Source organism: Paroedura picta, chromosome 16 (assembly GCF_049243985.1).
Source record: "Paroedura picta isolate Pp20150507F chromosome 16, Ppicta_v3.0, whole genome shotgun sequence".
Taxonomy (NCBI): Eukaryota; Metazoa; Chordata; class Lepidosauria; order Squamata; family Gekkonidae; genus Paroedura; species Paroedura picta.
The window spans coordinates 30,804,606-30,832,148 of NC_135384.1; the positions used below are offsets into that span (position 1 = coordinate 30,804,606).

At 49.1% G+C, this 27,543-nt stretch overlaps 1 protein-coding gene across 2 annotated transcripts in view; it reads right to left on the reverse strand.

Moving 5' to 3' along the window:
- Window positions 1–9,236: 9,236 nt before the first annotated feature.
- The window catches only part of POLR1A (RNA polymerase I subunit A), a 34,198-nt gene continuing 15,891 nt past the window's right edge, over window positions 9,237–27,543 (reverse strand). For both annotated transcript variants that reach the window (XM_077315542.1, XM_077315543.1), the window contains 18 exons: window positions 26,548–26,630; window positions 26,286–26,444; window positions 25,388–25,486; window positions 24,846–24,998; window positions 24,109–24,191; window positions 23,476–23,641; window positions 21,962–22,180; window positions 21,098–21,312; window positions 19,443–19,610; window positions 18,687–18,822; window positions 18,399–18,556; window positions 17,988–18,123; window positions 17,274–17,378; window positions 14,568–14,858; window positions 12,960–13,160; window positions 11,955–12,072; window positions 10,259–10,423; window positions 9,237–9,955 (listed from right to left, as the gene is read on the reverse strand). In XM_077315542.1, the coding sequence (XP_077171657.1) occupies window positions 9,855–9,955; window positions 10,259–10,423; window positions 11,955–12,072; window positions 12,960–13,160; window positions 14,568–14,858; window positions 17,274–17,378; window positions 17,988–18,123; window positions 18,399–18,556; window positions 18,687–18,822; window positions 19,443–19,610; window positions 21,098–21,312; window positions 21,962–22,180; window positions 23,476–23,641; window positions 24,109–24,191; window positions 24,846–24,998; window positions 25,388–25,486; window positions 26,286–26,444; window positions 26,548–26,630 (2,756 nt within the window). In that variant the 3' untranslated portion in view covers window positions 9,237–9,854. The remainder of the gene's footprint in view (window positions 9,956–10,258; window positions 10,424–11,954; window positions 12,073–12,959; window positions 13,161–14,567; window positions 14,859–17,273; window positions 17,379–17,987; window positions 18,124–18,398; window positions 18,557–18,686; window positions 18,823–19,442; window positions 19,611–21,097; window positions 21,313–21,961; window positions 22,181–23,475; window positions 23,642–24,108; window positions 24,192–24,845; window positions 24,999–25,387; window positions 25,487–26,285; window positions 26,445–26,547; window positions 26,631–27,543) is intronic.

The following is a 27,543-nucleotide window of genomic DNA, read 5'->3' on the forward strand; positions in this document are numbered from 1 at the left end:
TTTTAATATGTTCGTACGCTGTGAAAATGATCTATTTATTTAACAATTAAACTTTTTATAGAAATATAACCTATGTGGATCAATTTTTATTTAAAGGATGCACAAATGTTAAAGATGTACACTGGATCCTACGGCTGCTTGGCATGGCTTTAAGTCTACTTTGGATCCCAGTCGCCTGAGCCAGACTCTTGCTCTCCAGTGCTAAATGTGCAGACAAAAAGCGGTTTCCTACCAGTCCTGCTCGTGGAACTGACTTGGGAACTGCAGCTGGCCAAGGGTGCTGCCAACAGCAGCCCCTCCTTCACTTCCGAGAGCTTCAGAGGCCACACAGGTTTCTTGTGCAGATCTGCCCTTAAGTTAATATTGACAAGGAAGAATACAGTTCCTGTTCTGAAGAACCCAGAGAGGCTAGAGGAGAATATTGAACTTGATCACACTTTCGCAAACCCTTGCTGAGGTTTGTCAAACTAGCCAAAATGTTTGAACTTCCTTAGTATCAGTGGGGTGCCAGCCAAGTTAGCCGTAACAAGATTTCTGCTGACGGCTGTGAGAAACTGCTTTAGGGGTGGGATCACACAGCCTGCAAGGATGCCCCCAGTCCCCTGCCCAAGCACCGGAGGTTGGGACTGGAGAGGCTGCGGGTGAAGAGGGCCAGCGCTGGCAACAGAGCCTGGGGCACAGAGTGACATTTCCAAAGACTTGGGGTAGTTTGGGAGGCAAACCCTGCAGATGTCAGAGGAGGGTGTCACTCTGGAGGCCAGCCCTCCCTGGGGAAAGCAAGTCAAACAGGAAAAACGCCAACGCCGCAGCTGTCTCCAGGAAGCCGTAAATAATGGGTTATGTCACCCGCTTGCTACTTCTTTGAGTCACTGTCATTGTATTCACTTAGGACTTTCTCACTGTGAATGAAGGCTGATGACAGTTTGGGGAGGGGGAGGTGTAAGCACACAGTCCAGGGCACTGAAAGAGCAAAGCAAGGGGACCTGCCGGAGCCCCACAGGGGACAGGGCACGCTGCAATGTCGTCAGACTGAACAAAGCTCTCCTCTGCACCCTCACGTGTCCTTTTTGAAGGGAGGCCTCCAGGACGGCACACAGGACCCCAGGTGGGGTCTGACCAATGCGGTGTACAGCATAGGGACTAGGACACCTTGTGATTTTGATGTGACGCCCCTGTTGATACAGCCCAAGACTGCTTTCGCCTTCCCCTCCTCAGACACCCTGTGATGCAGGTGGGGCTAAGAGAGCTCTGAGAGAAATTGCTATCTGAAAACAACTCTGGCAGGACTGTGACTGGCCCAAGGTCACCCAGCTGGCTGTATGTGGAGGAGGAGGAGAAGGGAATCAAATCCGGATTAGGAGCCACCACTCTTAACCATCAGTTCTCCCCTGCTTTCCACCCAGGCTCTCCGGAAGGACACCCCAGGAGATGGGATCACAATCCACTGAGACGCCCAGGAGAGGCAGCACAGGGGGACCAGGGGGACCAGGGGAATGAGACCAAGGCTGCGTCTCTCTTAAATCAAGATCTGTCACCACCACTAAAAACTTTGCCCCCAAAAGAAATATTGGTCAGCAGGTGGAGTCCAGGGACGAGCGCATGAGGAAAAGCCTCACAAGCGCTTCTTTCAAAATGCTCAGAGCTCCACCTGTCCGGCGTAGCCTGGCTCCACCAGCAGCCCTGGAGGGCCAAGGGCCAGCCAGGACACGGCAGGCTGCACAGGCTCAAGCCGGGGTCATGGTGGCTTCCCAGTCTCCAGGAACCTGCTGGGCAAGGCCACTCAGCTCCTGGGCCCTTCCTGACTCAGGATCTGTGCTCCTCCCTTCAGGGAGAAATTAATGATTCGTCTTTTGATGTAGCACAAGGTGTATTTTCCATGACAACATTTTGAACAAGGTGTTCTGGGAAACACTCCTCACATTCCTTTTCTTTAAAAGGCCGCCATTATGTTTGCAAATGTCAAGTATGTTAAATTAAGGATAACAATGGCTTGTTGAAGGAAGGCAAATATCTAACATCTGTGCATTCAGTGCATACATTTGAGTTATTTACAAACGTCACTTCTGTCTAATCAGCATCACCTTCCCATTCTAGTACAACCCAAGAGACTGAATGAGAGGGGGGGGGGGAAGAGCAACAGGCCTCTCTCCTGGTTCCTGGCTGGGACTCTCTGGACAGATTATTAGGCAGGTTGATCTTCCCAGAGACCCAAATGCAGATAAGCTCTGCATGTAGATGTACTCTCTGGAGTAGATATGCTGTGTTTGGAGCAGAATTCTGTGCTTCTGAGCCTACAGATTCCCTCTGCAAGGGACTTCATGTGTTATTCCTCCTTCTCTTCAAAAAAATATCCTTACAGATATTTTACTGCAAAGAAGACCTTAAAGAGCCAATGGCAGATGCAACGAGGCTGACAGAATTCCAGTTCCTAGAGTAGCATGGAATGGAAACTTGATTTGAATCTAGGGACAGAAGTGACGCCTGCTTGAAAAGGGTCCAGGGCAGACGTCTCCTGCAGGAAAAGCTGCTCAGCCGCTGCCCACCCCATTCCCCCCATTAGGTCCGGGCAGCCATCTTCTCTCAGGAGGACTTCTTCAGCCAGGCTCTCGCCATCGCCTCCTTCAGGGAGCTGGGGGGATGGCCCCGTGTAGGAGCCTTGTGGCACCGTTGGACCAGCCAGGAGGGAGCGAGAAGGACCAAGGAGCAGACGGCTGGCTTCACAGCTCTCAGGATGCTGCCAGCAGCCACAAGGAGGAGCAAGCCCAAGCATCCAAACAAGAACGAGACACTGCAAGCAGAGTCCCAATCCCCCTTCTGTGATCTGAGCCTTTGGGGAGGGTGGTATATACATGCAATCAACAAATAAATAATAAATCAAATTCAACAGGTGCAGCTTAGAGACTTTATCTGCTAAAAAGCCGCAGCTATATCACAGCTGAGACCCAAATCGTTCTCAGTTTGAGTGTGTGGGTGCAACAGAGGCGGCAAAATAGTCTCGCCTTGCTGCGTCCCCTGCCTCTGTGCAATGGAATAAGAGTCCCCCAGAGAGCTTCCACCTGCTGAGAGCCAGTCCCTGGCAGTGTGCTCCGCCAGCTGCCCCAGCATTTTCTAAGCACCTCCTGTCCAGCCGCTTCCTCCCCTTCTGGCTCAACAGGTTCCTACTCATTTCAGAGTCCTGAGGGCCAAGCAAGCCTTTCCTTGCCGCACGGGAACTGTCAGATGACTGGAAAGGGACAAAGTTTCCTAAGAGAACGGAACAACTGCAGCACGCCTGAGGAGAAACTGCCGGGCAAAAGCACAGGAGAGAGGCAGCGTGGGGTTGAGATCGGTGGCTTCTAATCTGTAGAGCCAGGTTTGATTCTCCTCTCCTCCTTCACATGCAGCCTTGGAATACTCATAGTCCTGAGAGAGCTGTTCTCACTGAGCAGTTCTCTCAGAGAAGAAGAAGAAGAGTTGGTTCTGATATGCCGCTTTTCTCAACTCAAAAGGAATCTCAAAGCGGCTTCCAATCGCCTTCCCTTTCCTCTCCCCACAACAGACACCCTGTGAGGTGGGTGAGGCTGAGAGAGCCCTGATCTTACTTAAGAAGAGTTGGTTTTTATGTGCCACTTCTCTCTACCAGTAGGAGTCTCAAAGTGTCCTACAATGGCCTTCCCTTTCTTCTCCCCACCACAGACACTCTGTAAGGTGGGTGATGCTGAGAGAGCCCTGATATTCCTGCTCGGTCAGAGCAGTTTTATCAGTGCCATGGCGAGCCCAAGGTCACCCAGCTGGCTGCATGTGGGGGAGCGTAGAATCAAACCCGGCTCACCAGATTAGAAGTCCGCACTCCTGACCACTCCACCAAGATGTCTCAGCCCCACCTACCTCCTAGGTTGTCTCTTGTGGGGAGCGGAAAGGAAGATGGCTATGAAAAGCAGTGTATAAAACCAGCTCATCAGCAACAGCAGCATCTCACACAAAGGAAGGTGGCTAGCCCTTGGAATAAAAGTCTGCTGCTCGTCAAGGAGAGGGATGGGAATGAGACCCGCCAAAGAATTCTAGGCTTGGGCCTTGACGACTGCTGCCAGGCCCCCTTCCTTTTCGCCACCCATGAGTCTGGGTTTCATCTCATACAGTGAGGTCCCAGTGGTGAATTATTGGGGCGAATGCTCTTCCCCTGCCCGTTTTGGGGCTTGCATCTCCTGGTCCCCCTGCCCTGGACATGTGTCTGTCCACCAGACTGGCTGAGATGCAGGAAGTGGGGCAGGAGGGGGATTTCCCTTCTCGCCTTCCCACTGCTGGCCTCAGAGCACCAGCCAGACGGGAGCTCTTCCCCTCACCCTTTCTCCCTTCCCTTCTGCTGAAGGAGGATGGATCGTGACCCCCCCCCCCAGCAGTCAGGGGAAACCTGCAGGCTCCGCTTGGCCCTTTAGTGGTGCGGCCAAAGCGTTCCGTGGGCAGAGTCTCCCACGGAAGTCCCTCGGCCACCACCTTGCTGCAAGCTGGCTCCTCCCACCCCTTTCTATTGCATCAGGAGAGCGTTCCCAGGTGGCTCTTCCCTGCCTGCCTGCTGAACCAGGGATTAAGTCATGGGAAGGCCACGAAAACTGCCTGGAGCTGTGGGAGGCTTCCGGGAACCCACGGAGATGCCAAGCCTGCTGGCTTTCCCGTGATTTCCCACTCTGCTGCACGCAGAGGCCTTGCATCATGCAAAGGCAGACCCAGTGTCTCTGTGGTGTGTTGACTGACTGAGGAGCCTCAGCATCATCTGGCCCTGGAGTTACTTGGATCATGAGCTGCAGGCATTGCCATTTCAAGAATAGGAAACCCCTTTTCCACAGCATTCGTTGCGGTTCTTGGTTTGCCATCAAGTCCTGGCTGGCTGACAGCACCCCGTAGCATGCCCAAAGCAAGAGTCATCCAGAGCTGGTTTGCATCTTGACCCCAATATTCCTTGCAGGTCTCCCATCCAACTACTAGTCAGGGCACAGATGAGATCGAGCTGGCATGGGTCGTCCAGGTCAGATTTTAATCCAAGAGGGCAGCAACAGTGGCAAAGAGATGTTCTGGTGCCAAGGCACCCACAGGACAGTGAAAAGCTGAAGCCATTCATTCTGCCCAGCAGCACCTGGTTTCTAGGCAGAGGGGTGTCAGGCTCAAACCCACCCAGAAATGGAAGCACTTTGGACTGATGTCTAAATGAACATGGTTCTTAGTCGTAAGACAGACACCACCTTGTCTTGGGCACCTTCACAGGTCATCTGTGGGCACCATTCCACTCATGAATAAGTTAAGTTGCTTTTGTTTCCCTGATGTGGCCAGCAGCAACATCCAGGTTGTCTGGAAAACCGAGCAGGTCTGGGTTCAACTCATGCCTCACAGTTCAGGTGCAACATGGGGATCCCTGTGTATGCCTGGAAGAGCCAGAGACGAGGGCAGGTGCTGCCAAGCCCTTTGGAAGAGCCATGTTGTGCAACCAATTCTAGGACTAAAGAGCATTGAAGTCTTGGCAGAGCCAACCCTGCAAATCAAAGTTGCACCATGTGCTACTTCAGCAGCATTTTCCCAGAGCCGAAATGTCTCCCTTTCCTCTTTCCCTCAGTCCAGTGTTTAACATGCACATCCAAGGAACTGTGTCATGAGTAGACCTAGTGTCCCTCTGAAACAAGGAGCAGGAGAGAAAAGGGCTGCAGAAACCCATTGTGAAGCTCTCCTGCATTGAAACGAGCACTAGACAATTGACTGTGTCACTTTTCAATTGGAGAATTTATCAGATTGTTCTCCTTAACGCAAAATAGTAGTTTTCAGTCCATAAAATAACATAATTTTGTTGTGCTGTGTGTAGTTGCCAGGAGTACTTAATGAGTTTTCAGGAACATGTTTACACCAGTAGTTCTCAGGGGATCATGTCTGCTCTTACCATCATAGCGTTACTCTCATTTGTATTTCCTGTATTTCAATGCTTCCTTATTCCTGGGCTGTAATTCTCTTTGGGACATGTCCGTGTGTGTGTGTGTGTGTGTGTGTGAGAGAGAGAGAGAGAGAGAGAGAGACAAACAGACACCATTCTGAACCGCAGACAAGACAGAGAATCTGGGCTTTACCCCTTGCCAGCTGAGCCACTCAGCCGTATAGCAAGGCCCAGCTTGGACAGCAAGAGGAGGCTGGCCACACTCACACATATTCAAAGTGCTGAATTTTTAAGGAGTAAAATGAGGGGAACTCAAACATGAAAAGCATTTCTGTGTACCTCCCAAAGTCCAGCTTACTCTGCAGGAACACGAATGCTGTCTAGCCTCACGGTGTAAGGAGAATTGCTCTGCTTCCTTAGCATTTGAGAATTGCCAGCACATACTTGAGAGCGCTCCAGAGCATGTTTATGCAAAGAGCAGGAGTGGGGAAGAACGCGCCCCTTCTTGCATCTGAGGGCGTGCCCCCAGAGTGCCGCAGGTGCGCAGCCCTTTACCTTCTCTGTCACTAAAGAGCACGGCAGGCAGGAAGGGGCTGATAAGATCAATACCAACCAATTATGACATAACCTTGTGGAAAATGAGAAAGATGATTTCCTAGAGACATATTGAGACCTTGCTCTCTCTTCAGCTGGGGTCTTGCCCCTTCATATCTTAGAAATGAGTAACCGTGCATACAGGTGAAGACTGCCTCTCGTAAAGACAACTTTGGCAAAGCAGGCAAGTGCAGAATCAAGCACAAGCCATTGGGGACTGCTATGTTCTGCTGCCAATCCCCTCTCCTTCTTCCTCTCCTGTGGGGAAGGGCCCTGGGGAAGTGGGGAACATAAAAGAAAACATATCATTAAGTGCTGCTAAACTAGGCTAAGCACTCCTCTAAGACGACCTGGGAGAGCAGGAATGCCCCAAAGGCCTGAGACCAAAAGGACTTTGATGGCCTGTCTAGAAAGAGGCTGAATGGGATGTCATGTACCAGGTGACAGTAGGGACCTCTCTGCCACGGAGTTTCACCTGCCGCTCCCACACATGGAGGCTCTAATAAGGGGACAGGACCTTGATCTCCACACCTGTTAGCACCCACAGGAACCAAAGACACCCAAAGGTGCTCCAGAAATGAGCAGTAGAACCAAGGGCCGGGCCAGGCCTTACAATGATCCAAGAGACGCCCCTGGCCGGCCTCTCCAGGCCTGCTTCTGCCTTGGGCTGGTCACAAATGGAACTTGCCACTAAGGACGCACATGTGCTCTCTTCTGGAAAGATGCCCAATGGCCAAACTTCACAGTGTGGAAAATGCATGACTGGCTCTCCAGGTATTTCCCCTTCTGGCTTCATTTTCATACTGTTTTCAAAAAACAGCAGCAGGGCTCCTGGCTTGGAGGATTAAGCTCTCAACAGAAATGGCCTCCTATTTGTTAAGGTCACACCAAGGTCTGAGAGTGCATGCCCCCCCCCTCCTGCAAACCAAGCTTCTTAATGGCTCTTCCCAGGTGCTGCTCACATGCCTCAAGAAGGTATACATAGAATACCCCCCCCACACACACACACACTGTAACAGCTCTATGGCTCTAGCACAAGAAGATGGCGTATGGGCCATGGTGGCCATGAAGGGCCGAAAGGAGGAAGATGTGCAGAGAGCAGCCCTGTGGGTGCTCTGCCGCAGTTGCCAATGCCTCTGCAAGGGGAAGAGCAACCTGGACCGTGGAAGCAGCTGACCCTCACCAGCCATCAGTGAGCAGAAGCTAGTTTGGCTTTCTCAGCTCCAACAGAACCATCTTGGGTTTCAGTACGCAGCAGAACCTCCTGCCTAGACAGCTTCAGCACTGCCTCTAGGTAGCACCTAATATGGCATAACTTGAAGACGGAGAGGAGTTCATTTTGGTACCCCGGTTTTCACTGTGGCTGGCTCAGGGACCAGTTTCTGAGGGAAGCTGGCAAATGGAGGGGGGTTTCCCATTTGCACTCACAGTAAGGAAGAAGACCAGTCTGTGCCTCAAAGAGAAAAGCTCCTGGGCATCTGGGGAAGGACACAGAAACAAGGCCACTAGGTGAGCCCAGAAAGAGCTGTGCACTGTCTGAAAATACTGGCAAGGCCTCCTTATTTACCTTCTCCCTGTCAGTGAATGAAAGTCCTTGAGGCTTTTCTGTTTTTAATTTAAATCTTGTTCCTCTCTCTGTGAATTTTAGCCAAGGCCCTGACTTGGTGATGAACCCGTTCTTCTCCTCTGAGGTTCCTGCCTGCACGGTCGGCTGCCAGGACACAATGAGAGTCCTTTCCTTGAGAACTGCCAGAGGCTCTCTCGGAGGATCAAGGCATGCTGTTGAAGGAATCCATCCATGCTGGAACCTCATCTTCTTTGACTCCTTTCAATTCACATAGGTTCTCTCAGGCTTTAGGAATTAACACAGAGTTGGCAACATCAACCAAATCTGTTTTGTGAAATGGGGGCTCTAAGAAGGCAACTTAAATGCTGAACAGCTTTCTGGTTTTTATCCCAGTAGGGGAAACTGTGTTTGTAAGGGAAAACTGACACAATCACTGAAAGCCTACCAGCATAAATGAATCAGTAACCCAGTAGTACATTTCGGTGGCCTACCCACGCGTCATACAGGAATGGCTATATTCTCAGTTAGTTGAAAGCCCCTGCCAGGTAACAGGGCTAACATCTCAAACCAGGGTATACTTTAAATGGGAACAAATATGTCACGCCGCCTCCTTCTTTGGGGCTCTTGGAAAACTGAAACAGTCCTCAACATTTCTTGGGGAAGGTGCTGCAACATCAGGACCATGAAGGTTTGCTGCCACCACCACTGCAATACTGCCTAAGACATCCATAGTCAGTGCCTCCTTAGGGGGCGGGGGGGGTCCAAGAATGAACTGGTGTCTCACAGACTAATCTGAGATCAGGGCATGATCCTGGTTGCCAACACCAGCCAGGAAGGGCAGCTGGGTTCCAAAATGTCTGTGTTTTGAAGCCATCCCATTAGAGAGTTTTCAGAATGCTGCAGCGGAGAACAGCTGACTTCATTTTTCCCAACAATAGATGCTGAACTAAAACAGTTTCTTTCGTGTTTTACATTTTATCCTATTGTCAAGAATATTGTTGGGGCTTTCTCTTCATCAGTATGGTGAAAATCTGCGACATGTTTCCAAAATCACGAATACTAATGAAAATGACCATTTTAATGTGCTTCAAGGAGGAGTGGCTGCAGAAGAGAACACCTTTGTGATCTCTGTCCTGGTTTCATTTCCTTCAGTTCTCTCATCATTTGCTTTTACATCTTGGCCACTGATTCACTTATTTATTTAAAATATTTACATAGTCTCCTCTGTACTGAACTATTTAAGGTCCAAGGAAGGTAACAATAATAGCATAAAATACAACACATAATTAAACAAATCAAACAATATGTTAAAGCCACCCTGAAATCACCCATTTAAAAAGATCAGAGAAATGTCTTTCTAAGCAGATGCAGAGAGGTTTTCCTTGTTGTGCAGACCCTGCCCACCCCTGCCCACTTTATACAAAGCCAAGAACCAAATTTCTTGCAGTGCTTGTGAGATGTTTTTCCTTCTCTTGGATATTTCCTTCAGCAGAGAAGCCGTTTTTCCTTCTCTTGGATATTAACTTGCTTTTTTTGCCCCGAGTGTTACGGTTGGCTTTAGCAGCCAAGAAAACATGAGCAAGAGTTGCACCGGAAGGGTGAAATGTTTTAATATATGTACTTTCAGATCCAATCTTCTTAGGGATGTTATTTACCATCATTTATGTTAACAATCCTTCAAGGCACTGAGAGTTACCCGAGACCCCTCTCGGTGGCAGTACATTCAGCTGACACACAACCCGGCGGCCCATCCCTGGGAAGTCGGCCGCTCTAAAAGGGCTTTGCGCGACCTGCCCAGGCCTACTTGAGAGGCTGCTTGAGATCAAAGAAGCCAGTCCCTCCTCTGACAACTTTTCCAACCACCAGGCAAGCAGAAGGAGACTGCAGCTCGTCATGGGACCCTAGAAGAAGTAAGACAAACGTCACCAGCACTGCCAGATGTCCTTAGCGCAGAGGCAACACGCCTCTTTCCTCTAATGCTATGAAAACACATTGGGGTCTGGAAGCCCATTGGTTTAACTTGCACCTCAAAAAGATGCGGTTGTTGCTTTTAGTTTCTAGACCTCAATGATCCCCTGCCCTGAAGGGAACAGCTGTCTACACCTCTTGCTGCACTGAAGTTCCCCACCCGCCTGACCATCCTGCCCTGGCTGCATCCTGCCCTGTCTTCCAGGGAACCTCTTGCCGGAAGCCCAGTCATTTACCCAGCATTGCTGCTTCCTTCAAGAATTTGTAGCTGGTCTCAAAGGTCATTTGCTGCAAGGGGGAGGCGCTGGACTGCATCCCAAACCGGTTAAGTGGCTTGTAAGCACCTTCAAAGCACATGTAGTCTGACACAAGAGAGAGGTGCCGGGGATCCACTGCAATCCCTGCAGACAGAAGAACAAGGAAAGGCAGAGCATTTAATTTAATTTAATTGTCTACTTGCATCCTGCCCTTCCCTGGCGGCTCAGGGCAGATCACAACAAAATTCAATACCATCAAGAACACAATATAATTTTAATCATAGAATATAAATACAATCAAATTATAATATTTAAAATGTAAGCTTAAAATATTAAACACAACAAGCCACTTCCTCCTTATGGGGGTCACGCGAAGTAAACTAAACGGGGGGGGGGGAGAGATAAAAGCTTCTTGGAGAGTCTGAGCGGAGTTTCAGGCAGGGAGGCCAGCAGATTCTGATGCTATTTCTGTGTCCCAGACGTAGGCCTGGTGGGCCAGCTCCGTCGCACAGGCCCTGTGGAATTCTTTAGGTCCTGATCTCCTTAGGCAGAGGAGGCCGGGGCCACAGCTGAAAAGGCCTTGGCCCTAGTTGAGACCAGGGACCCTGAGCAAATTCTGAGGGCTACAGCACAGCACTCATTGGGGGGCACAGGGGAAGAGACAGTCCCAGGCCGTTTGGGGCTTTATAGGTCAGCACCAAGGAGTTGCCTTCCAGAATGTCATGGGGAAGTGTTTCTCAGCCCCACCTATGTCACAGGGTGTCTGCGGTGGGGAGAGGAAGCTGATTGGAAGTGGTGGGGAGAGGAAGCACCCTCGGGTAGTGAAAAGCGGGAGTATAAAAACCAACTCTTCTTCTTCGTTACTGTAACTCACTCTACACGGGGCTGCCCTTGATCCTGACCTGGAAGTTACAGCTGGTGCAGAATGCAGGGGCCCAGGTGCTTACGAGGACTGCATACAGGCCACATATTTGACTGGCCCTCCAGCAGCCTCACTGGCTCCCACCCGAGTTCTGGATCAGGTTCAAGGTGCTGGTATTGACCCTTAGAGCCCTACACAATCTGGGCCCTGCGTATCTGAGGGACCGGCTCTCCCCTGGAAAGTACTTCTTGGTAGTACACCTGGTTTTGACTACAGCTCGAGGCTGGTGGGACCAGCTGTCAGCTGAGACCCGGGGGGCCCTGACAGAAGTATCACAGTTCCACAGGGCCTATAAGACGGCACTCTTGAGGTCAGAGTGATCCCATAAATATGAACCACCCTCTGCCCCTCTCTGGTCTTCCTCCCCTCCTCCTTCCACGCCACTTACAGACGTACCAGCCATAGTCAACCGTCAGCCAGAATTAACGAAGGCTGGGGTAAGGGAGGCTAGTTAGTTAGTTGTTAGTTAGAGAGTTGATGTTTAATTTTAATCCTAATAAATTACGCTGTTTATGTATTTTTAAGTATACCACAAACTGCCTGGAGCCCTTTATGCCAATAAAGGTACTCTGAATCTGAATCTGCCTGGAGCCCATTTTGGGGGAGAGGTGGCATAAAAACCCAGTCATCGTCATACCGATAATGGTGCCAGGCTGGAGACAGAGAAGCCAGCAGCAGATTGGGCTCAGGCTGGCTTTGGCAGGCCACGTTTGCACTTCCCAGAGCCCCTGCCTGGGTCTAAAGCCCTCTTACCGTACACAGCAAACACGTCTTTGATCTCTTTCTCAAGGACTTTTAAGGCAGCCTCAATGCCGTAGGTATTCGCCATCGCGTGGATATCGTTGCAATAAAGCCTCTTCAGGTCCAAAATCTAAAGCACAAAACATGATTGGGCAGCTGATCACATTTAAGCAAAATTCCACCTCACCCATCCCAAATCACAACTTTTGTGTACTGGTGGAACACAAGGATGGAACACAAAGTTTGCAAAGGAAATGTGTCTGTGGCTTCTTGAAGGCAAGTCAACAGAGCTGACCTCCAGCTTCCCTGCGACCGAGCCCAGAGGTGTCCATGGCAGGCACACAAGAACAGCACAGACTCCCCTGCCTGGAGTGCAAGCCGCAGAGGCCGCATGACTGCACAGCAGAGCAAGGCCATTTCCTGCAAGCCCCCCCCACCCCCAGCTTTCCATTATTAAAGGTCTCCACAAGCAGCTAGCGCCAATTCCTCCTTTTAAAAATGTTTAAACTGCACACTGAGGGAGCTCCTGAAAATGTTGACTCAGGGTGGAAATAAGGAAACCCGGCAAATGCCTGGCAGAATTCTTACCCCTGGGAAGTTCTCCCCTCTCCTCTTGGGGCCAATAAGAATTTCTGCGCCTGCTGCCCGAGACCGGAGGTTAGCAAAGATCAGAGAGTGGAATGGAAACGGCCATTTCACAGACCCTCTTTCTGTCCAAAGACCAAAGGATGAAATGCTTCTTGCTACTGAGTGCCACTGAAGCCCACTTAGATTTCTTAAGTAAAAATGGTTTCAGCAGTGACAAAATGCCGATCCCAAACCAAAGAGTTGTTGGTCTTTTTCAGGGAAAACAGCAGCCAGTATGGGAAACTATCTGAAAAGATTGAGTCTTTAGAAAATGATGGACTTCAGAGAGGAGGCAACACTCTTGAAAGGGCTGGTCTGGTCTGGGTGTTTCTCAACTGCTTTCCTTCTCTTTCATGCCCCAGGAAAGACAACGGTTGCTTAATCACATACCTCAGTGTACTGAAAGAGCTTGTGGAGGTTTATCCCCTCTGTCTGTAGCGTGAGTGCCTCCTCTCCGTTCTTGTTTGTGGTGCCATTCAAGAGACATCGTGTGATCCCCTTGGTCTCATGGATCACAGTTCTGTTTGCCAAGGAGGTCAGCAGGGAGGCCAAGTCAAAGTATTCCTTTGACAGTGGGAGCTTCAAGGAGACCTGAATGAGGACACAGTACAGTGAGGGACCGACAAAGAGGAGGCCACCTGTGCCCGGCAAAGAAAGCAGACTGAACCTCCAAGAACATGAAGGATGCCAGTTCTCAATCTACAGTGATTGAGACTTCATTGACTGAGAGTAGTGGTCTTAAAACGTCCCGAGCCCAAGGCCCATGTACGCATGTCACAAGAAATCACGTGACACTGCAGTCATGTGACAGGAAAAGGAAGGAGCAAAGCCACAATTTCACTGTTATCAAGACCAGGAGTGCAGGCATCAGAACAAGACAGTGAGGGACGGGAAACCTCAGCCAGGCACCAGAAAGAAAGGAATAAGCCATAAGTCACAGCCTGGCAGGAATCTTTGCATGTGGGTGGGCAGAGAGAGGCAGGAGGTAAAGCACTCTTCCTCTGCACACATCAGCACGAACAGCAGGCTTTCTATAAGGCAGGGAGGAAGCATGGCAGTTCTTTAGGGGCTTTTGATCCAGCTAATGCTCTTTCACCACCCACCCAAGGGTAGTATTCAACAAGATCTGGATAGTTTGGAATAATTGGGACATAACCAGCAAAATGAATTTTAATTGGGGGATGAAAAGTATGACATTTGGGTAATAATAATGTGATGCATAAATAGAAGATGGGGGACACCTGGCTTGATGTGAAAGGGACTTAGCGGAGTTCTGGTGGACCATAAGTCGAATATGAGCCAACAGGGCAATATGGCATCTAAGAAGGCTAATGCGGTATGAGGCTGCATTGCTAGGAGCATAAACTGTAGACCAAGGGAAGTTAGAATACCACTCTGTTCTGCCTTGGTTAGACCTCATTTGGAATTTTGTGTCCAGCCCTGTTGGCACGGCATCTCAAGGAGGACATGGACAAGATGGAAGAGCATATTCAGAGAGAGGCAGAGAGAGAGCTGGGCAGGTGCAGCTTGAAGGAGGGCCAGAGGTGACAGGACAGCTGTGTGTTTAATTACACCAAAGGTCGACATCTTGAAGAGGGGGCCAACTTGTTCACTGCAGCTTTAGAGACCAGGACGAGGAGCAGTGGGTTCAAATTATAGGAGTGGAGGTGCCACTTAAATATTAGGCAGCATTTTCTGATGGAGAAGGCTGTTCATAGATGGAAGATGCTGCCTCGGGAAGGGTGGTGGTGGAATCTCTTTTGTTGAAGGTTTTACGAGGAGATCTGTCAGGATGGTGTGATTTTTAAGTCCCCGAGCAGGTGGGGGACTGGGCTGGATGGCATTCTGGGGGTCTCCTTCCAGCTCTGTGTGATTCTGATTCACAGAGAAGTCAGTGGACACTGGTTGCTTATAAATTGGGTAACAGCAAATATCTCCACGAGTCAATCGCCTTCCGGATACTCCTAACCACTGCCACGCTTTCTCTTTCCCGCTTACCTCACACCACAGTTCGGCCTCTGGGTCATACGTGTAGCGCTCTATAGCACTGTGGCTCTCCAGGACACTGTTCACACGGAGGTGGGCCAGTTGTTCAGGGGTCTTCTTCGTCTTCTGGACCCGCTGGCTTGAGGAAGGATCCTGCTGTGCTCTGGTGGCTTCCGGATCCTGGCTGTCACTTTCACTGGAGGCAGCCTCTCCATTCTCTGGGTTCTCCTCGCCCGCCGCCTCCTCCTGCTCCTCCTCCTCCTCCTCCACCACCGCAGCACCCTCATCACTCTCATAATCCACCTGAGGGCAAGAGACATTTGGGGCCTTTCATGCTATGATCAAGGCAATGTGGGATTCACTGGCATTTTACTTTACAAAAGGGATGATCTGAAACACAAAAGGCAATTTTCTCTCTCTGTTCGTGTTATTCATAATCCACATTTCTCAATGAGGCCCAAAGTGGATTACAGAGTAAGTCAGTACAATCCATGGCATGAGACAACTAGTAGGCAATGTAATATGGTTAGAATTGCAGAAATCTGAAAGGGGATAAATACCAGACACAATACGCTGAATACAGAAAATGTTATTACATAAGCATAAAACAACACTGTTGAGACTGAATACATATATTTTATTTATTATTTAATAATTAAAAGCATTGATAATTCACAATTGTATACTGTATATCATTTCACAACTAACACAACTACACATAATTGTGAATTATCAATGTTTTTAATTTTTAACGTTTGCACTTTATTGTAATAAACTAGAATTAAAGCCCATTTATAAAAATGGGCAGAGTAGAGGCGGTTTGGGCAGGGCGCGTCTCGGGTATGGGGAGCAGCTAGGTGGCGGTCGCGACGGTTTGGTGGCAGGGTTGGGTCTGGTGGTGGGTGGAGGGGAAATGGCGACAGACACAGGGATGCAGTGCACAGCGTACCCGTCCTCCGGTCCGTCGCGTGTGCCGAGCCCAGCGGAGTTGGCGCCCTTTGTGTGGGATGGCGGGCGGCGGCAAACAGGGGCGCGGAGAGGCTGTGAGAGGTGGGCGGGCGGCGGAAGTCGTGCAGAGTAAAGCAGGGAAATGGAGAATCTCGCGCATGCCTGGTGTATCTCCAGGGCCAGGGGGCGGGGCGGGCGTGGGGGAGAGGGACCAGGCATGCGCGGGATTCGGCGCATGCCTGGTTTAGTCGGTGGTAGTTTAAGCCAGCGGGCGGGTCGTGCGGGCTGGGCGCAGCCGTGGCTGGGAGCGAACGTTGTGGTTGGGAAAGCAGGCGACCAGCAGCAGGGTAAGCTGGCTGGGTGGGCCGCAAGCGGTTTGGGTGGGAGAGGCGGCGACGGGGGATCGCGGCGGCGAGGCATGGGACTGGGTGGGAGGTGTTGTCTAGAGGGGGGAATGGGGCGGCAAGCGGGGTAGTTAGTGGGGCCGGAGAGGTGGGAGGGTAGGTGTTGTGGGGGGGGGCGCGGGGGGGCTTACCATTCTTGCCACGGCAGTGTCGGTGGATCCTGGCAGGTGCTGTGTTAGAGGCGAGGGCGATGAGGGCAGGCTGTGTTGGAGGCCTGTGTGGAGTGTCGAGAAGGGTGGCTGGGTGGTGGCGGCGAGGCGCGTGGCTGGGCGGGTGGGAAGGAGCAGGGCTTTGTCGGTGTCGTGGGCTCCTTCTCCCCCGGTAAGGGCAATGCTCCTTTCCCGCCGGCGAAGCATCTGGGCAGTGAGTCTAGGGCGGGCCAAGTGGCCAAAAGGGAGGCCCGCGCCTCCCAATTGGCCACTTGGCCCTTGAGTGGCAAGTTTTTATCACGGACAGGCCCTCCCACACAGCCCTTAGGGCTTTATTTAATCCGCTCCACAGGAGCGGTTAAAGATATTTGTATTTTAAAATTATCTTTGCAGCTCAATTTTCAGGTTCCTAACACACCTACTCTAAGGTGCTCTGCTGTAACACACCTCTCTACATTGTCCTCTTGGTTGGACAACTCTGGTTTGCATAGTTTTGTGGACTCGCCAAAGTGTGGGCACCTTGTGTCCTGCTCAGGCAGATGACTGCACAAGGGCAGAGTCCACCACGGAAGAGACGTGTGTGGCCAGCAGGCATGAATGTATATAAAGCATGATGAATGAGCCTACTTTGCTCCAAAGGACCTCACCAACCAAGGTGGGTAACCACTAAATAAATGCAGTCTGATAAAACAAATAGTAAAACAACAGGTATAGCAAAATCTAAAAACATCTCCATTCTTTCCCCGATGGACAGCCTGCATCTGGACTGGACCTATGCAAGCCATGCACAGACAGCACATGCCTCCTCCTTACAAAAGCCCAGCAAAGAACTCCCCTTTGTCTCCAAGGAGAATCCTGGAAGGTATTTTGATGCACTTCACCTTGGTAATCCATGTCAATAAATCCAGTTCTGTAATTTAAGAGTACAAACCCTGCGTCTATGTGGGCAATTACAACTGCTCTGTCCACTTAATAACAGCAGCAATGAACACCACAAGCACAGAGGGGAACAGACAAACCAACTTCTCTTGCTTCTGAGAAACGTCCAATTGACAATGGCCCCGATTAAGCTGCGTCTTATGGATGCAGTTCAACACCTTCTTCACACTGGTGTCTTGGAACAGCCTCCAAGCGCCCAGGAGGCCAAACCTTCCCCAGACTCCCACTTCCCTGGGCAGAGGGGCTTTTGCTAAGACAAGAGCGGAAGGAAGCCTTACCTCCTCTTCCTGCTTCTCCCTTCTTTTTGCATCTGTCGCGTCAGCATCCCCGTCATCCACTTCACCATCAACAACTCTTCCATCTTCCTCGGCTTCCTGGTCATCCTGTGCCAAAACAAAGAGTGCGTGGAGGATTACACAAAGAACTCAAACACGCAATAATATAAAACTCCATCCCCAATTACAGATGGAATCCCCAGTGCAGCAGCAGGCAAAACAATCTCCAAATCCCACCCTCCCCTGAAGTCCCTGGCAGTTCGCAGCCTATATTTTGCAGGCGGCAATCTGTTGTAACCTCCTCCTGCCATGAGGAAGGAAAGGGGAGGGGGGCAGGATCTTCCGGTTCAAGCCTCAACCAAAAGCCTGGTGAAAGAGCTCCATCTTGCAGGCCCTGAGGAACTGTGACAGGGCTCTCAGCTCTTTTCGTAATTCGTTCCTTAATAAATGTTTGCCTGTCCTGTGCATCATAAGGACCAAAGTACTAAGATATAAAACAGTGTGTAGCAGGTGGTATGTGATCTATACTGAAGAAACCTAATGCACAACATACAGTAGAATAATTACGCCAGCACAGAGACCTATGTGGTTCATTCACCTAGGTGGTTCAAGCAGCTTTGCTCTCTGTCTCTTGGTGACAGATCCCACCCACCCACCCCTGTCACTTACAAAGCTACTCAAGGCCCTGGTGTGTGTCAAAGCAGACAAGACCTTTACCTGGTTCTCGTGTGATGCTCCAACTTCCCCATCGCTACCAAAGTCCCTGTTATTTGCTCTTTGAGCAGTGATTTTATTGTATGAGATTAACTTTGAACTCTTCCTCTTAATTGTTTCCAGTAAGATCTTGAAGAAACTGGGGGATGGGGGGGTGGAAAGAAGAGAAAAACACTCAGTGCAAATCTGGATTATAAACTATGCAATCTATGCCTCTCATGTAGACACAGCAGATATATTTAATTGTATTACCAGTTTTAAACTGTTGTTCTAATATGTTCTGTGAACTTGTTGGGAGATTGGAAGGCTTATATAAATATTTCAAATGAATAATCATGTCTTAATTACTCTGTAGAGAACTATGCAGCCTGAAGGGGAGGTCTGGAGAAGGAATGGGCAGGAGAAGACGCTGACCTGGTCTCCATAAAGTTCAAGATGTCCCTTGGCTTCACAAACATCTCTTCCCGGTAACATTCATATGGCAAAAAAGTGAACCTGATGGTATAGATGCGGTGCTTGCTTAGCTTACTCTCCAAGCACACAGACTCCTGAATATCCACTTTCTGTAACACCTGAAACAAGGAGAAGAATCCCTGGCTAGTCCCACGCCCGGCATGTTTATTCTGAGGATTGGGGCAAAGGAAGGTGAGACTCTTCCATGTAGGGGGAAGGAGTCGGTCCACGGAGTGAAGGAAGATTTACCTCTCCCAAGCACACTCTGGTGAGCTGCTTCTTGAGGTCCCGCACCTGCTCGTGAGCGGCCTCGGTGTCCAGCACAGGAATGCTCATCATTGGGGTTTTGATCTTAGCACTGGCTACCATCAGGATCTCCCGCAACCTTGACCAAGGAATAATTAAATGTTCAGCCACAACGCTATTAAATATTCAGAAGGCAGAGTAACGTCACCCAGTTCATGTAATGCAAGAGTAACGTCACTCAGTTCACTAGTTCAGTGGTCCCCAACCTTTTTATCACCGGGGACCAGTCAACGCTTGACAATTTTATTGAGGCCCGAGGGACGGCCCCTTGGCAATGCCCTTTTTAGGGCATTGCCAAGGGACATCACCACCGCCACCTGAGCCCCTGCTCCACTTACTTTCCTGCTGCCGCCCCTGACTTCCTGCTGCCCACTGGGGGGTGCTGCCAGCAGCAGTCGTGCAGTGCCACGCTGAGGGGGAGCCCCAGCCATGGCGGCTACTGGAGAGCACCAAAGGTGAGTGGGCGGCAGAGTGGCAGGGCAGCCCCCAAGGCAGCAGCCGGGTAGGAGGACGAGGAGGAGCTGCGGCCCGGTACCGACTGATCCACGGACTGGTCCCAGTCCCCAGACCAGGGGTTGGGGACCACTGCACTAGTTGATTTACTAAGGAGCCATCTCTCCATCAAACCAAGGATATTCAGTTTACGAGATGCGTCCCCCTTCAATGAGCACACGCAAAACCCAAGAAACGTTGCTTCACCTTGGGATCCCGAGCGTGACGTTCATCTCGCCTCGCCCAGCAAAGTGGAAAGTGTTCAGCGTCATTTGCGTGGAAGGCTCCCCAATGCTCTGAGCAGCAAGCAGACCCACAGCCTCTCCTGGGTCACAGAGGGACTGTTGCCACTTTAAATGCAGCAAGTCCCTTAATCTGAGGACACAGAAAGAGACATTGGAGACAGAAGGATGTTGACACTGGAACCAAGAACTATGTGCAATTGGCTGTTTTCTAAGGAAGAGTCAGCAGGAGGTGGACTGGCTGGCAGGAGATTTTACGCCAGCCTTAAGATGGCTGGTCTATCTCACTGGCCAGTGTTCACTTCCTGTACCAATAAGATAGCTGGCATCCAAGCCAGTGAGTGACAGTCAATGATGAATTTGAATTGTGCTGCTGAAATGTATTCTCAATTACAGGTTCTTTGAGATAGCCAGGAAGGTAGGCAGATGCCCCTAAACTGGCACGTCACTCTCAGAGGAGAAGCCCTTGCGCTGGCCACATCATTAGCGTCACACCCTCTAATATAAATTTCCACCGGGTATTTCTGTTCTGTCAGTTGGAATGAAAGAAGCACAGGCCTGTGTTTCATGACAATCCAGCACTGGAGTATTAGAAAATACTAGTTCAGCCAAGATTTCATGATGACAGAGCTACTGATTAGCAAAAAGCTCCTCTTTAGCTGTCAATGGCATCATTCGTGGAAAGTAAAGCCAGTGTACAGAACAGCAGAAAACCAACCTAAACCATCAGTTAAGACTAAAGTCAGTCAACAACCACCCCCCCCCCCTCTAAAAGGCCTTAGTTATTACGAAACAGGAGTCCCCAATCTTTTTGAGCCTGTGGGCACCTTTGGCATGGCACTGTAGGCACAACCACGTGAGGGCAGTGGAGCCAGCCACAAAATGATGGCCACAACTTAACTGTGCTGCCAAAACACGATTAAAATAAAAAAGAATCTGCAGAGCCAATCAAATCTGTAATAGCCAGTCAGAAGTCTTGCTGCCCTACCTGGCCTCACCCACTTCTTAAAGACACTTGGGAATGCCAAGGTGCTCTTGGGCTCCAGGTTGGGCTCCCTGAAAATGCTCTCTCAACTCTCTCTGTTAAGAGAGTCTAACAAGCTTCAACTCCAGACTGGTGAGGCTCCTTCCGCAAACACAGCAATGTGCCACTTCCTGGCAACCCAGCCAAGAGGGTTTCTGTGACAGATTTCTGTGACTGCCTTCCTTCCAGGCCACAGGGCAGCTTTTCTCTTTTTTTTTACTGTTGAGAAACCCCTGAAACATTCTTCAGGCTTCGAGAAACCCAGAAGTGGAGCGATCATGTAGCCAGGGGCTGGGAAGCATACCGGTGTACATGCTCACCTGGGGCCCCTCCTCTTCCCCCCCTCCAGGCCCGTCATTGGCCAGGGGGTAGGGTCACCATGACCACATATGGCCATATCACCTGACCAATGTTAGGCTAATGTTAAAAATATATTAAAAATCAATTCCCACCCATTTGGGGAACCCTGGCAGGGCCAAGAATCCCCGGGGTTTCATGAAACCCTGGTTGAGAAAGCCTGCCATAAGGGAACCAGTCATTTAACAAAGGCTGAGATAGGCACCCCAAGCTAGATACAGAATAAAGAAAATCAGCACCTCTCTGAAGAAAGCTCAGGTTTGCGATAACTGAGTTTGTCCTGAGTGTTCCATTCTGTTAGGAAATTCTCTACGTCCTTTTCAAATGTCTCTGACACTGATGCAAGATAGATGTCTGGCTGCCAGATGCCCAGGCAAGGATCAGGACATTTTGCGGCCTTTTTCTGATACTTGCTTCGTCTGGTCTTGCTCAGCTCATTCCACATCTCCAACAACTGAAATTGATGGCAGCATTCAATGTGCAGGCCAGTGAGTAGTTTTCCCGGTATCCCATACAGATTTCATGCACAAATTCTGAGAAGCTCCATGGCCACATAAATCAAGTAAACAGCAAATATACAACAGCTTGTCATAGCATGAAGCAACTCATGCTGGCCGCACGGGGAGGAGGAGAACATGGGAATCAAACCCAGTTCTCCAGATCAGCGTCTATCACTCTTTAACCATGACACCACACTGGCTCTGTGAGAACAGCTGAGAGATCTGTGACTAGCCCAAGGTCACCCAGCTGATGGCACAGGAGAAGTGGGGAATCAAACCCAGTTTTCTGGATTTGAGTCTACCACTCTTTAACATCAACACCACGCTGGCTCCCACACAGAGCTAGCCAACAATGGATTGAGGCTGACTGTGTCAGGCCAAGACAGGGCAGAATGCAAGTTTAAAGAATAAATAAATAATGAAAAAACAGTTCTTTTACAAATCACTATTTGTTATTGCCTGACATTTAAATTAAACATATGAGAACCATCGATTCCTCTAATAGTCAAAACCGAAATAAAGAATTCCACAGGCTGTGTATATAAGTTTTCTCAAATAAATCAATTCCCTAATCCATATGTTATCAATGACTGTCTCAATTACCTGTATAGTTTTAGCCTCTCGGCCATTTATGAGTTCTCTGCTAGGGATCTGGGCTGTGACACTTGCCAGTTTTTTCTGAGAAAACAGCAAAAAGGCTCCTTTTCGGGAAGAATGACGGTGCTTGACTTGCCACCGCTTGATAGAGCTGAATTGTTCCTTTGCATGCCGAGGATCTGTTTTTAACAGAACTTCATCTAAATGCTTTGATTTCTCTATTATCTGCAAGAAATTGATAAAAAAAATTTTATTTAATTGTCCTTAGAACATTTTCACCATGTTTCCAACGACACATTCCGCTTTGAGACTCCTTTGGGTAGAGAAAAGCGGCATACAAGAATCAACTTCTTCTATACTGGCTATACCACAAAAGATGTGACAAAATACAGACCTGACCAGATACACAGCCTCTAATCTGGAGAACTGGTTTCGATTCCCCACTCCTCCATCACGTGCAACCCGCTGGGTGACCTTGGGTCACAGTTCTCTCAGAGCTCTCTCGGCCTTACCTACCTCACAGGGTGTCTGGGCTTGGGAGAAGGGTAGATGATCGTAAGCTGCTTTGTGACTCCTTTTGGTAGCAAAAAGTGGGGTACAAAAAACAAGCTCTTTTTTTGTAGGAGCATCCGCTGAGGATTCTGCTCCAGATCATACCTGCTGCAGAACGAAATACAGAGGGGATGACCCCGGAACAATGGTGCCAAGTCATGAGTGTACTCTTTGCAAGGAGATGATCCTGCCCACCTGAGCACTCCCCTCTCACACAGCCTATCTGAAGGAGGCACACAGCCATTAGGGGATACACGAAGCTTGTAATTCCACAGCTGTTCTGCAGCGGGTATAGGATGCACTCCTGCATTTCCTGTTTATTTCAGCCATGATTTCCATTTGCCCATGCATGGTGTGACAAGGAAGAGCCTAACAGTACCCAGTTTCAGGGGGAGGATGGTTTTGCTTAGTTGATTTTTTAATGTATGTAAATATTGATAAACCCAGCTTTCTCCCCAAAAGGTAACAACAGCCCAGAACAACATTTAAGCAATGCAAAAAGAAGTTCAAAGAACACTTCCTTCCAAACCTTTGCCAGTTAGCACCATCAGTTTGTCCAGTGGCCCTTTAGAGACAGCCCTAGGCACTCTCTTCAGTAATTCTGTCTCTCCAGAAGGTGCATGAGGTGGGAGCTTACTGTAAGTGGGACCTTCCCCAGATCTTTTACCGGAGGCTGAAAGCAAGCAGGAGGGAGGGCAGAGAGAAGGCGCCCGGGAAAGCAAGGGAGCAGTTGGACACGTTCTACTAGGGTAGCCGTCCTTCAAGCACAAGGCAGGTGCCGAAAGAGAGGAAGCCCTGCCTCTAGTTCCCCACAGCAAGGAAGTGCCTTCATCACGACACACTTGTAAAAGAGGCTCACAATAATAGTTTATTTCTGGTGAAGAAAGACACCCTTCTAAGGACAGGATGGGACTCCAAATCCAGTGACATTACCAGGGAGGTGAGGTGGAAACCAGGCAGGATCCTACCTTGTAGTTCTCTACAATGAAAGGGAACTGCTTGGGTTGCAGAAACTGTATTTTGGGGACGTTTAAGCCATCTTCTCCATAGAGAAACTGCACAATGCTGCCATCGCTGTCTCTTACAGTCAGGTCATAATGAACTATCAGCCCTTCTAAATGCTTTATGACACACCTGTGCAGAAAAAGACAAAAAAGAGGACCATTGTGGATTTCCAAAGCTTTTTTTCCAGAGGACCCCTGGGGAATCAAGCAGGGCAATGTCCTTAAGAAGGGTTTTAAGAAATCCTCGGAGTGCAGGAATATGCAACCGTTCAGTCACTCAATCACGAACAACAGGGACCTCCCTTGAAGGAACTGAGGAGTTCATTCTTTGGCCAACAACCATTTAGCAGTGAGCAGTCTCACCTACACCAGTGAAGCTGCCCTGTACTGGATCAGGCCACAGCTCCACTGAGATCAGTACTGGCTAGCAAACCGGAAGTGGGACTCCAGGGCTTCAGGCAGAGAGAGATCTTTCGTAATGCTACCTGCAGCCAGGGATCGTAGCTGGGAGCTTCTGCATCCCAAGCAGGTGCTCCAGCACACAGGCACAGCACCTCCCCTCCCCTCTGTTCTGCATCAAACATTAGAAGCTTTCACCTTTGAAGGTATCCAGACCGGCTGGTTTTGACCGCTGTATCCACCAGTCCCTCTCTACCAGCCATACAGTGGAAGAAGAATTCCTAGAACACAAATGACAATCTCTGTGAATTAAGGGAAGATTGTGCCATGCTTGTTTTTAGGTAGTTCTCAAGACCTTTGCAGAACTCATCAAGCGGTCTCGACGGAAGGACAGGATCCCTGACACTTAATTCAAATAGCTGAAGAAACAGATGCCTTGCTCTTTTCATTACAAATTAAGTGCCAAAATGAAGCCTTTAATTTGCTTGGGAAATTTACAGACATGGAGTCAGTTATTCAAGGGGATCTACTCAAAAGCAACAGTCAGCCTCCGATGAAGAGGCATGTCCAGGCTCTTGGTGCTTGGAACAGCTGCAGAGTCATGAAACTTACTGGTCACTGCTGTCAACTTGTGGAAGGGGATTCCCCAGGGGCCGCCGGATTTTGGCTTGGGGCACTAATCGTACCCTAGATACAATTTTTCACAGAATTCACAAACAGGGATTAACCAAATATGGACACAGGAGATGATTAAAGTGCCTCCAGAAGTAAGTGAAAATGTTAAGGAAGGCAAAAGACAGAATAACGGTTTCCTTCCGAATTCACAGCCTTCCTCATTTAACATCTGTAAATATGGATTACACAAAGAGACACTGAATGTATCTGGGAAATACAATATAACAACAACAACTAAACAATGCTGAAAGGCAACTTACTGCAGGCTTGATTCCTGTGAGAAATCTCCCCATGACAAACCCCCCTGATCTAGGGGAAGAGTCATAAGGCTGGAAACATGGCAAGGATTTGCCAGATGGCATCAACGGGGGCCTTCGACCTTCTAGCTCAATCTGGCCCAGCAAACACGAAATCTTTAAGGAGCAGAGAGAAAGAGATGGCAATGCCGAACGAACACCAGCGAATTCAGTCAACTCCTCCCGCATGAAAGGGAAGTACCTTCTTCTTCCAGGCACCTGCTTGGGCCACCTCTGATCCCATGGGAACACTCAAAAGCAACGGCCATCTCTGTGCAATGATCACTCTCCCGGGCCAACTTCCATTTCCCTGAGTTTCCCATCTTTCCAGAAAATTGCAAACCTGATCAAAGAAAGCCCTCCCGCCCCGCCCTGCGCTTTTCTTTGAAATTTTCTATTTCCCAGGCCTGTACTATGCAGAAGGTCCTAAACTTAAATTCATAAAAGAAAACAAACAAACAAAAGCAGCAAATAATATTTTGAAAAAAAAACAAACACATTAATACCTGCATCGTGTTCACAGTAGATCCTTTAGCTCCTGACTGCACCATCAACTGCAAATTATTTTCTGGGAAACCCCGGTGAAGCCCAAGAGGCATGCACACCTGTATAATTCAAGGAACAGAACAGGAATTAAGCATCTTTTAAGCAATTCTATTGGTTTTCTGGAGAAATCCATGTTGGATGCCTGAAATCAAGGATGGTCTGACTTAACATGTCTGAGGAAGAGTGCTTGCACTCGAAAGCTCAATCCTTGAATAAATCTTTATTTTATTTTTAATTTATTTGATTTCTATACCGCCCTTCCATGTGGCTCAGGGCGGTTTACATACAACATGGGGGATACATGGAACGAATTAGTACATAACATAAACAAATATAACAACAACAACAACAACAACCCAATAATGGAATTTCAGTGATCATAAATAATACAACAGGCCCCCGAGAGGGCAGACTAGTTCAGGCCACGGAGGGATGTCTGAGGGGGGACCTGTTGACAGTCTCAGGCAAATGCCTGGTGGAGGAGCTCCCTTTTGCAGGACCTGCGGAATTTTGGGAGTTCGGACAGGGCCCTGATCTCTTCAGGGAGCTCGTTCCACCAGGTGGGGGCCAGGACAGAAAAAGCTCTGGCCCTCGTTGAAGACCGACGTGCTTCTTTGGGGCCAGGGTTGTCTTTGCTGGTCTCAAAGGTGCTAGCGGACTCTGATTTTATTTAGCATGTTTACTGTAAATCAAATTTCATACACAGCATTTTTAATTTAATGAGAGGCAAGGGAGGGCAGTGTAGAAATGCAACAAAATAAACCTAGGTTAACTCCTACATATAAATTCCATAAAGACCATATTGGCTGAGTCTGTGAAACACGTCACTTGCAAGGGATCCTAATTTTTAACACAAACCTTGTTAATCTCATTGCTGTAGTGGTTCACTTCCTCTTTGAACTTCAGGTCCACCTGGTTAAAGTCCCTCTGGTCTTTGCAGAGGTGGGCGTCCTGCCACTTCCCTTGGGCCTGCTCACACGAGGAGGTGTCCGGCAAGTTGAAGGCAGCTTTAATGGCCTGAGAAGAAGAAACAGGTGTACAGGCTGATCGAGCCCAAGGCTCCTGGAGAAAGCAGATCATCCTTCTCCCCCACCCACACCCAAAAGGAGCACACAGTCACCTTCCTGCCACGACGGGTGCAACCCTTCATGATTTTACGTCTTTGGCGGTCTGCTTGTGGTTTGACCAAAATATCCTCCACTCCTGAAATGGAAACAAGAATACTCAGCCTCTCCCATTTCAGAAGCGTGGCTACTCTGGGTCATTTTCTGAAGCACTGATCCGGTCAACCAAGACCGACTTTACGCTAGGCAGATGACTTTGCAAAGTTCATCATAAGACAAATACAAAAGAACTGAATCTTTCAAAAGACCTAATGCCAGTGAAGGGTTATATCTTCCCAAGTTTTCCACTACTCAGCCAACGGCATGGCAATCTCCGTCCCTACCAGCAATGCAACCCCGCCCCCAGTGGCATTTTGTACACACAGGCCTCACAATCCCTGGTATAACGAGGGGAGAGGAGAATAGAGTAAGGCCCATTATATCTGCTGCCTAAAGAGAAAAGCTGTTTGGGGCAAACCCACAGTAACTCTGTTGGTAACTTCTATTGTGTGGCAAGCAAAATCCACTCACTGGATGCTCTATAATTGGACCAAACATTGCTCATTACAAACCTGTGCTCTGGAGGGAGGGGGGAAATTTGGAACTGTGCTTCAGCATCTTCCTGGAGATAGCCAGAAACAAAAGATTCTGCGGTGTCTGCACTGCTAAGATTTTTCTCTGAACTATATTGCTGAACGTCATCAGATTTTTTATTCTACCATTTCATTCATATATCTTTGTGCAATGAATAATGTTAGGCAAGTCATTTAGACAATAAACATTTATCTGCACTGTGCTTCAATACACCACTGTAATTTCTTCCAGAAAAAATATTAACCGTGTGTCTTCGTATTGCTTATGCATTACACACTGGGTGGAGAGGGGGACCCAAATTAACAGCCCGTCCTTTCATAAAGGAGGGAACATCGCCTGTCTTAGCTGCGGGACTCCTGCTTTTTCCAAAGTGAGCTCACAAGAGCTTTTGACGAGTCCCCTACTTTCTGCTGCCAAGG